The sequence below is a fragment of the Schistocerca serialis genome, chromosome 4, assembly GCF_023864345.2.
Source record: "Schistocerca serialis cubense isolate TAMUIC-IGC-003099 chromosome 4, iqSchSeri2.2, whole genome shotgun sequence".
NCBI classification, from domain to species: Eukaryota; Metazoa; Arthropoda; class Insecta; order Orthoptera; family Acrididae; genus Schistocerca; species Schistocerca serialis.
This window is the reverse complement of record NC_064641.1, coordinates 88,692,925-88,704,704: the sequence shown is the minus strand read 5'-3', so window position 1 is coordinate 88,704,704 and position 11,780 is coordinate 88,692,925. Positions and strand designations below refer to the sequence as shown.

Genomic DNA, 11,780 nt, shown 5'->3' with positions numbered 1-11,780 from the left:
TTGCAAACTTACATGGGCCAAAATTAGTCCATAAGGTGAGGAACATGTAACAATAAGCAAATCAAATTCCACTGAAAACTACATATTTATTCAGGTCAGTAATAACATAGAGTACAGGATAGAGTTAATCTCTGCTGACAGTTACTCATCGTTGTCTTCAGTGGTTTAGTGAAAGATATGCTATTTAAACAAACATGCAGATTTCTTGGAAACAGGTTAACAACTTCTCAACGTGCCCTGGTAGACACACTTGTTAAACAGTGACCGCAGTTACGACCTAGCAGCACGCAGCAGCCGGTGCACGTACAGGAACGCCAGCGAAGGCGATGGCGACTGGTCGGCTGTTCATTGGTGCAGCAGGCTGTTGACCACAGGAAGAACGGGCCAACCACTGAAGTTGATGTTTGAAATCACACTCAGTGGCACAGTTACGGGATGGCTTAGTGTACGAACTGGGACGCCACCGAAGTTGATGGTGTTATGAGCAGCTCCCGCCTCTTGGACGTTGGCGGGGACGGGAACGCCACCAAAGTTGATGATCCGTGGATACTGGGTCGTTGATGGTGCAGCTGGTGGCACCCACACGCGGACTGGAACACCACCGAAGGTGACAGTGTTTGGTGTCTGGATCTGTGGAGCAGAAGAATAGGCGGTGCCTGCACACTGCTCCACCGATGCAGCCGATGGACCGACAACGGCAAACGCTGGAGTGTCAGCAGCGTGGGCAACTGCTGCTGGATCCTCAGCCGCCAAGACTGCCCCGACCTGCGCCGATAACACAGTGAGTATTGTGGTACCTCAATAAATAACTGTTTCACAGTCACTCTTAATTTCGCTATTTACTTAGCTATAAAGAATTCCATTAATTTAAGGGAAGCAGTGGGGTATCAAAGAAATATTAATGGTGAACTTAATATCTATCTTGAGGACCATCAGCAGAGGAAATAAAGCCATTGTTCTGCTTTGGAAGCAAAATACCACAAGACAGGTGAAGCAGTAAGGATATAAGAAGCGCACTAGTGCAGTGATAGAGATCTTAATTCGCCAACATCGAACATCAGTCCTAATTACTCTTGTTTTGCTCTTGTTTATGTGCTTCTGATAACCTCTTTCCAAAAAAGTGTCCGTTCCGTTTAACTACTCTCCGCCTCCTCCAGCAATATTACAATGTCATCGCCAGTCCGCAAAGTTTTTACGAGTATTTCTTCTCTCTGAACTTTCCTTCGAAATTTGTTCTTTGATTTCCTTCACTGGTTGCTCAGTACACAGAATGAATAACATCTGGGAGACACTTCCATTCTCTCTCACTCCCGTCTTAACTGGTACTTCCCTTTCACCCACATATACTACAGTCTACTTTTTGTAGAGGATGTTAATAACTTCTTACTCTCTGTATTTTACCCCTGTTACTTTCAAAATTTCAAAGATTATTGTTCAACACTGTCAAAAGTCTAAATCTACAAGCACTTCAGACGAAAAGTATACCTTTCTTTTACCTATATTCCAAGGTAAGTCGTAAGGCCAACTTGTCTTTACGTTTACCTATATCTGTACTACAACTGAACTGATCGTCCCCGAGATCAGCTACTCTGTTATTCGTGTCAGTATTTAACACATTTACTAAAGACAAGGACCTCATCCCAACCTGTAAGAGAAAAGTTGCTTTTGTGATTTTAACCATCTGCGAGCCTGTCCAGAGTGATTTTGTCAGGCATTCAACGGACATGGGTAGACCGACCACCACGACTCGCAGTCCTCATCTACATACATAACTAGTATACACGCTTCTTACCTAATGTCTTGTACCCACTTTCTACTATCGATTAACACCTCTTCGAATCCTATAAAGAACGTTTTAGACGTCGTGGCCACCTCTGATTTTTTCATTAGGTTTTTTTATTTCATTCATAATTTGGAGTCGCAGTTAACTCGAAAGAGCGTTCGTAGATCCTCGTAGCGGTTTTCAAAAATCAATTATGACAAAAGGACTCTAGATCCTTTTACTCTTCAGTTTATTTCTCCTGCTCCGCATTGTTTCGACTGCCTTATATTAACAAAAAACCGAGTGCATCGGAGCCTGGTTCCTTGACCAGAGTCACTGTCAACCGACAAAGAGGAAGCCTCTTAAGTCCTGTACGCGCTAAGCCGGCTACAAATGGCTACTCTATTCCAAAAGTCTGTCTTTTACGACACGTCTGAATGAATGTTTTATGCCGCTGAGTATCTTCAAAGATGCCTCTTACTTTGTCTTTTTCCAGCCTCTTAGGCGCAGTAAACTTCCCGTAATGTATTGTACTTTTTAAACCCCTCTTCAGTGCGATGTTTGCTTTTACCGGGAACTGTACTTCTACGTGAAAAATCTTAAAGACGAAATTGATATTCACTACTGAAACACTAGCACGCACGTCAACAACCTAAGCCTGATAGACATCTAGAAAACGTAACCATTTGAAACACTACTGGTGACGAAAGACAGAGCTGAATTTGGCTCCGAAAGTGGAACTATTCAAATCAGTAGGTTTTGAGAGAATCGGAATTGTGCAGTGTAGTTCGGGAAAAAGATTCCCAAAAATTAATAACGACTTTGGTGTCTGAAAGTTAATGAAAATTTTACTGTTCCTAATGTCAAATTGTGTGAAATATATGTCAGTGATTATGGAATGCATTATTCTAGTACTGCAGGTGAAATTTTTGCTATTGTACTACATTTGCTACTAAATAGAGGAGGTTTGAAATGAATCCAGAAAAATGTTATTAGTTCTTATATATTAAAAATACACTTATGTCAAATTCCAGGATATGACAGAAAAACTCTACTACCATACCATTACGAAAGTTTTCTGTGTGGGTTTCGGCTGCATCAGCATCTTATGCAACTAAGACGATCGTCAGAAAGTAATGGAAGATCTAATTTCTTGTTGATAAGAATACTACGATTACTGTTATGAGTGTACCACTTACTTATATACAGTATTGTGCCGAGGCCCTTCAACTTATTATCTGCCAGCGAGCCTTTACTATTAAAAATAACTTGAAACTGTTTTGGTAGTATGAAATCCTAGTGGCTACGGTACAAGAGAATATTTACAAGTGTGCAAACGTTCAGTTCTACCACATACAGACAATTATAAAAGATCATTAGCCAGTAATTTTTTTTTCAGACTTACAGCTAATACCTTACCTTACTTAATTCATCGAGTGACAGCTGTTGCAGAGTCGGAGTGAAGCTAGCTGGCCTGTCTGTGAGAACTGCCCCACCAGCATTGTCCATAACATTGCTAGAGTGAGCAATGCCGTCGGGGGAGAATATATCACCAGAAAGATCAGCAAGCGGGGTGCTTGTGGAAAGACCAAACATGGCCTTGTTAGAACTAGGTGGTGGGTACGTCATTGTAACGGGAAGGTTCACACTGTCACTGTCGTCTTGGTGGCGGTTGAAAGGCCCGGAACAAAGCCAGTAACCGGCAGCATGGTGCAAACCAAGACCAGGAGTGGCAGATGCAGAAGGAACAAGGCTATTAATGAGATAGCGAGGATCACTGGCAGGGGAGAGGTCGTCTTGCGAGTCAGCGGAGTGACTCGATGGAAAGTTGCTGCCAGCAAGATCACCAAATGAGGTGCTGTCAGGCGAATCAGCTTTGGCCTTGTTGGTAGGTTGTAAAGTAGCAGAGGTATCTACACGGGCAATATTGCCTAGACTTTTAGAAACGCTTTCTTGAGGGTTAACGGAAGAAGTGTCTCGCAAGTTACTTACAGGGGAATTCTGGAATATGTTGCTGTCCGGTAAGTCATCGTTGGGCTTTTGAGCAGAATCGGATACACCAGATGTTTCAAATTCTTGATCACTGTTTGCGTTAGTAAGGGATGGAGATCTTTCAGAAGGAGTAAAAGAATTAGGTGAGGGCATTTTACCAGCAGAAGAGAGATTCTCCGAACTGTCATCCAACATGCTTTCCGAGGAACTGCAAGGTCTTTCGGTGGAAGGAAACGGCTTAGACGTCTCGGAGCTGTCAATATCCTGAAAACTAGCAGCATTCTTAGGAGCTGCAGATGTTTCAGATGGACTAATGGAGCCAGTTGAGAGCACTTTGCTACCAGAAGTGAGACCTACCATATAGTTGGTGTTCGACATGCTCTCTGGGGAACAGTCAGCTTTTTCGGCAGAAGGAGACGAGATGGAGGTTTCGGAGCTGTCAATATCCTGGAGAGTAGCACCATTCTTAGGAACTAAAGATGTCTGAGACTGACTGATGGAGCCACCTGAGGGCACTTGGCCACCAGAAGCTAGCGCTGTCTTACGATTGGCGTTTAGTTTGCTTTCTGTGGAACTCTCAGGTGTTACGGCAGAAGGAGACGAGTTAGGCGTCTCGGAGCTGTCAATATCCTTAGAAGCTGACGACGTTTGAGACTGACTAACGGAGGCAGGTGAGGGCATCTTGCTACCAGAAATGAGACCTAGTTTACGGTTGGGGTTCAACTTGCTCTCTGGGGAACTGGCAGGTTTTTCGGGATAAGGAGACAGGTTGGACGTTTCGTAGCTATCAGTATTCTGAAGACGAATAACATTCTTAGATTTTGGCGACGTTCGAGACGGACTAATGGAGTCAGGTGGGAGCATTTTGCTAGCAGAGATAGGCTCCACCTTACTGTTGCCGTTCAACTTGATCTCTAATGAACTGTCATGTGTTTCACGGGAAGGAAACAGGTTGGACGTTTCGGAGCTGTCAATGTCCTGATGACTAGCAGCTTTCTTAGATTGTGGTGACATTTGAGACGGACTGATAGAGTCAGATGAGGGCGTTTTTCTATCTAAATTGGGACCTATGTTACTGTTAGGGTTCAGCTTGCTCTCTGGAGAACTGTTGGGTTTCTTAGCAGAAGAAGACAAACTTGGTGTTTCGGAACTGGCCGTTCTAGACTGGGCCGATTCACTGCTAACTGGTGCGGCGTCTCCTTTTTGCATCACTGCTCCAATTCTATCATTCAGGATGGCAGCACTGGTTGCCCCTGTCTTTGTCGAGCATGGTGATGGCGCAGCTTCCGACAAGACAGCAGGCCTGGCGTACGCAGCTGCAAGTACTGCACTCAGGAGAAACTGTAACAAAACGTGTCATGGTATTGTGTCAAGCATCTGGTGAACAAAATGAGACTGCAATGATTTTATCACGAACAGAAGCTAGTCGTAAATCACAAGTCACTTGACACATCAGTAATGAAGTAAAATACAACCCACGGACACTTCTAATGCGTGTCGACTTAACGCAACACACACACACACACACACACACACACACACACACACACACACACACATACCCACTAGTACATGATCGCACGCATGTACGCACACACGCACTGAACCTGAAACCATCGAAGCTTTGTGTGTATTGTGGTACCAATATTTTCTAATTTTTTGGTGGCAGTACCTCTATCGATAAGTCATTGATATCTTTATTTGCTTACAGTGTTCGACTCATTAAGTATTTTTCTTTTGAATTTAGCTGCTTGTATTATGGTAACGAAACAGTTATTTCATATCTGATTTAAACAGCGTGGAAGTCTAATTTTAAGTTTTCATTTTAGCTCCGCAGCCAACGCCAGCTCTTATTTCAACAAAGACTGATATCGATAATCCTATTTCTATATTAACTCTATTCGATAAATGGCTGAAAACATAACGCTCTTTTTACAGTAGGCCAACATATTTAATTCATACCTCAAGCAGTACGACTTCATTATTATAAATGGTGTAGGTGCGTTTCTGAAGAAGTATTTTTAGTATGTGCAAGATCGATATAGGGCTTCTGGTATCACGTATTGCGGCGTCACTGTTAACCCCGACAACTACAACATTACCTGCTAGCTTCAGTACTTGGCCTTATCTTAGACATAATGTTTCCAAGGTTGTGAGGTCATAGTTCACGTCATCCATCATGCATTAATTTCTCAGCGCTGGTAGTACGACAGGTTTAGAGGTAAATGCTTAATGCTGCTTAATGTACTGTTACTTACTATTCTGCTAATGCCATACATCTTTCTCTAAGCACTTCACGTGCCTTTATTCTTTTGACTCACCAGTCTTCAGACTGGTATGATTATGCCTGCTAGGAATTCCTCTGCAGTGCAAACCTTTTCATCTCAGAGTAGCACTTATAACGTATGCCCTAGTTATTTGTTATATGCACTATGACCTCTATTTTCATCTACATATTTTACCTTATATAATTTTTGTCCTCTACAGTTTTTACCTGCTACAACCCCCTTTCGCACCATGGATATTATTCCCTTACGTCGTAACACACGTCCTACCATTGTGTCCCGTCTTCTTGTCGGTGGTTTCCGAATGTTACTTTCTTCGCCGATACTGTGGGTAACCTCATTCATTACTTTATTAGCCCACCTGATTTTCAACTTTATTCTGTAGCACCTTATCTCAAATGCTTCGATTCTCTTCTGTTCCGGCTCTCCCACAATCCATGTTTCACTACCGTACAATGATGTGATCCAAAAGCACATTCTCAATAATTTCTCAAATTGAAGCGTATCTTTTTTATTACTAGACGTCTCTTGACCAGAAATGTCGTTTTTGTCTATGCTAACCAGTTTTTACGTCATTCGTGTTTCGTCTGTCATGGGCTATTTCGCTTCCAAGGTAGCAGAATTCCTGAACTTCGTGACCAGCACCTTTGATGACAAATTACTCCTTATTTCCAATTCTGCTGCTACTCATTAGTTTTGAGTTTTTACGGTTTACCCTCACTCCATATTCTGTAGTCATTGGGCAGTTCATTCTATTCAACAGATACTGCAATTACTCTTCACTTTCACATAGTATAACAATGTCATCACCCAATCTAATCATTTTCACGGTGGATTTAATCCCAGTCTTGAACCTCTCCTTTGTTTCAGTCATTGCTTCTTCCATGTACAACTGAACGCTGGGGGGGGGGGGGGGGGGGGGGGGGGTGATATAATGCATTTCTGTCTTATCCCCATCTTAATGCGAGCACTTGGGTCTTCGTCTTTCAGACTTATTGTTCTCTCCTTGCTCTACATGTATACATTCAAGTTTCTTATTCTATCACGTCATCAGACAATTCCTGTCCCTCACATATGCCTTCAATGTACACTTTCCCCCTATCCACCCTCTACGTTTAACATTATAATTCACGGTACACTCTTAGAGTTACCGCTCTTGCTTCTAATTCCACCGAAGTTTGTGCTGGGTCAGGACATCCAGCGATCAGCTCTTGTTCGATTTTTTCACGTTTCTCCTACACCCATTTCGCCTCAGTTTCCCTGCGTTTCCTGTTTATTTCATTTCTGAGTGATTAATATTGCTTTATTCCTGACTTCTCCTGAACATTTTAATACTTCCTTATTTCGCCTATCAAATGAAGTATTCCTTCTGTTACTTTTTAATACCTGTGTTTCTCTTTGCAACTTCTTTGAAAGCTATTTTTAGAGACATTTCTTCCTTTTTAACTGAACTGCCTGCTATAATATTCCATATCAAATTATCCACATCCTTACCAAATTCAAACACATCTGTTCCTTCCTCGGTATTTCTGTATCTCATCCTACCAAGCCGATAATTCTGTACGGTTCTCTTAAACTTCTACTCTTCATCGTTAGTAATTTTTGATATGAGTCTACGTCTGCTCCTGGTTACGTCTTACAACCCAATATCTGAGTTCGGAATTTCTGTCTCATCATGATGTCCTCCATCTGAAATCTTCCAGTGTCTCCGTGCCTTTTCCATGTAAACCTCCTCCTCTTCTGATTCTTGAATAAGGTACTCGTTATTATACCTAAAATTTAATGCAGGACTCAATTAGTCTTCCTCTTGTCTCATTCCTACTACCAACTACCAAACCCATATTCTCCAGTAATCCTTTCTTTTACTCCTTGCACTACAATCGCATTCCGGTCCCTCATGATTATTAGATTTTCATCTCCCTGTATGTAATGAATTACGTGCTCAGTATCCTAATATACTCTATCTCTTCGTCTTCTGCTGACGACGTTGGGAAATATAACGTAACTAGTATAAATTTCTTTATTTCTGTCTATGATCGCATAATGTTAAGTTCTCAGATTATCGGTTTCGCTTAGCAATGACCATCTTCAGGTCTGCAGCAAAACATGAGAAAAACGCAAATACAACTAATGGATTGTCTACAGTTTAAAACAACAAAATAGATCATTATGAAAAGTATTGCTGAGACATATGCGAAAATTTGAGCTTTAAATGTGACGAGGCATACCTGTTTTGAAAACACTTCCTACTATAATGGAGCCATAGTGGCATCATCAAAAGATAAACACATATTCAGCTCAGCATCGTCATACATAAATGAAATAACGTATTTACTATGAGTCATAACTCGCCGAATGTCGCTATTGTAGGTGCACAAATATTCTTCAATCATGAGGTTGTATGATCATGATGAGGAAATGATGAGGACAACACAAACACCCTGTCCAGGGGCAGAGAAAATCCCTAACCCGGCCGGGAATCGAACCCGAGACCCCGTGATCCAGAGGCAGCAACGCTAGCCCCTAGACCACAAGCTGCGGACAGGATCACTCTCGTCCTTATGAAAATAGTACTCATATTAAACTACTTCTTTTCGCGCTGTGCTTTAATCAGAGAAATTATTCCCTTACGGACATAGTATTCTCTTTCATGTAGTATTGTCAAAGAAAGATTTGTATTGAAAATTGTCGCCTAAGATATGCCTGTGTCTATAAGTTGATTTCACCATTGACATAGCAACCTTAAACAGTCGTCATCCAGATCATCTGGCTTCATTTATTGTTACGTAGAATGTACAAAAGATTTCGTAAATGACGCTAGCCGCGGTTTTGGACATGAAAGAAGTTCCATCTAGGCGAACGGGAGTATTATATGGGATACTTCGAATAATCTCGTCGAAAACATTACGCTGAAACCTAATCTTCTTACCTCCATTAACTGAAAGCCCAATGAATGTTCCGTACTATGAGATCGTCAGATTTTACAAGTATGTGTTTTCAGTGTTAAACGTGTAAGAGACCATGTGCTGCAAGCTCTCTCAGGTACTCACCAGAGTCCTCATGTCTGCTCGAGACTGAACCAGGCACTGTGCTCATTCTGCCCAGTCTGAGGGCTTAAGTAGCCGGACCCAGCACCATATCGCTTGTCGATTTCCAACGTCTCATGCGTGATCCGCGCTGTGGGGTGCAGGAATGTCAAACACCAGTTGATAAGCAACGCTATCCAACCCTCGTATCACATCGCTGAGGATGTAGACCTAACACTGATAAGCGTCTACCGCCAGTTCACGCGAGCACCCACTCTTTCATTCGGGTACATTGAGAGAGGGCGCATATTTCCTCTATTCTTGAAACTGAACCCTTCTTCTTTGTCCTTTCGATTATCTACCGTACGCGAAGGTATCATATCTGGAGCTGGTGCATTTTCCATTCTACATTGCCCCTCACTGACATTGAATCTCTACGTGATAAATTATGAATTACTGCATCGTCTTATCTCTATTTATTTGTCATAACTCCTTTCCATTGCACTAAACTACAAATCCCTCACAGCTTGTAGAGTATTTGACAATTTCGTACCACAACTCCACTTACATAGACTGAGATGTAAGAGTGTGAAGAGCACAAGGTCCACTTCTTCCATTAGCACTGCCACAAAACATGAACGATAATAATATTCAAACTAACGAACAGATTCCAACTCCTCTCATTTCTTCATTACCGAAGGAGATTAAAAACAGCAGTTCTGAGAAAAATGTTTAGGGAAGATCGTTACAAAAGCATTGCTTCAGCTCAGCAGACAGTTAGATGAAACAATGTACTAACCGCAACTGTAAAACTTTTAAACACATATAAGAAGGTCTCCTTTTCTCAGATTAAGAGAATAATCCAGGAACGGGAAACGCACACCTCAGGTGTTCACTCCGTGTTCTGAAGAGTAGGATTTAAGAATAACATGGGAAAGTTCGGGTAGGTTGGCAACATACAACGTCGTAATAGGTTTCGAAAAAGACGGTCATGTGAAACCCAGCTCGCGCTATTCGTCCACGAGACTCAGAGGGCCATAGACAGGTAGATGCCGTGTTTCTTGACTTCCGCAAGGCGTTCGATACAGTTCCCCACAGTCGTTTAATGAACAAAGTAAGAGCATATGGACTATCGGACCAATTGTGTGATTCGATTGAGGAGTTTCTAGATAACAAAACGCAGCATGTCATTCTCAATGGAGAGAAGTCTTCCGAAGTAAGAGTGATTTCAGGGGTGCCGCAGGGGAGTGTCATAGGACCGTTGCTATTCACAATATACATAAATGACCTGGTGGATGACATCGGAAGTTCACTGAGGCTTTCTGCAGATGATGCTGTGGTGTATCGAGAGGTTGTAACAATGGAAAATTGTACTGAAATGCAGGAGGATCTGCAGCGAATTGACACATGGTGCAGGGAATGGCAATTGAATCTCAATGTAGACAAGTGTAATGTGCTGCGAATACATAGAAAGATAGATCCCTTATCATTTAGCTACAAAATAGCAGGTCAGCAACTGGAAGCAGTTAATTCCATGGATTATCTGGGAGTACGCATTAGGAGTGATTTAAAATGGAATGATCATATAAAGTTGATCGTCGGTAAAGCAGATGCCAGACTGAGATTCATTGGAAGAATCCTAAGGAAATGCAATCCGAAAACAAAGGAAGTAGGGTAGAAAACGTTTATTCGCCCACTGCTTGAATACTGCTCAGCAGTGTGGGATCCGTACCAGATAGAGTTGATAGAAGAGATAGAGAAGATCCAACGGAGAACAGCGCGCTTCGTTACAGGATCATTTAGTAATCGTGAAAGCGTTACGGAGATGATAGATAAACTCCAGTGGAAGACTATGAAGGGGAGACGCTCAGTAGATCGGTACGGGCTTTTGTTAAACTTTCGAGAACATATCTTCACCGAAGAGTCAAGCAGTATATTGTTCACTCCTACGTATATCTCGCGAAGAGACCATGAGGATAAAATCAGAGAGATTAGAGCCCACACAGAAGCATACCGACAATCCTTCTTTCCACGGACAATACGAGACTGGAATAGAAGGGCGAACCGATAGAGGTACTCAGGGTACCATCCGCCACACACCGTCAGGTGGCTTGCGGAGTATGGATGTAGATGTTGATTTAGATGTACGTACTTGTGAATTTAATTTTCCTTCCGTCACACATAGTAACGAAGTAACTGATTTAACAAATTACTCGTTCTGTGTGAATTACATTTCTGAACCATATATGCAAGCTATACAGAGTACGTAAATCGTGCGGAATATATTGGCTCATATTAAGGTCGTAACTGTAACAACATTTATGAATGAAGATTGCAGTAGTTCAGCAAGAACCCAGCTCTAAACATTCAACTAGAAGAAAAGGTTCCTGCAATTTATTTCCTCAAATATTGTATATGGAAGTACGGGCTGCGAGGAAGGGGCTCGTATTCACAGTTTAACACACCCAAACAGAGCATATTAATTTCTATCATAGAAAGAAGCCGCGCGAGGTAGCGCATTGCCAGGGTTCGCGCGGCTCCCCCCGTCGGAGGTTCGAGTCCTGCCTCGGGCATTGGTGTATGTGTTGTTAGTTTAAGTCAGGACAGATGACCTCAGCAGTTTGGTCCCATTGTAACTTACCACCATAGAGCGAAGTACTAGAGTCACGAGGCCGATTAAAATACAAATTAATATAACATGACCATATTTGGGTC

The 11,780-nt window shown here is 42.2% G+C and overlaps 1 protein-coding gene across 1 annotated transcript in view; it reads right to left on the bottom strand.

The window, feature by feature from the left end:
- Nucleotides 1-345: 345 nt before the first annotated feature.
- The window catches only part of LOC126474264 (mucin-17-like), a 123,556-nt gene continuing 112,121 nt past the window's right edge, over nt 346-11,780 (bottom strand). The window contains exons 8-9 of the mRNA XM_050101729.1: nt 3,182-5,095; nt 346-765 (exon numbers count right to left, since the gene is read on the bottom strand). Coding sequence (XP_049957686.1) covers nt 346-765; nt 3,182-5,095 — 2,334 coding nt within the window. The remainder of the gene's footprint in view (nt 766-3,181; nt 5,096-11,780) is intronic.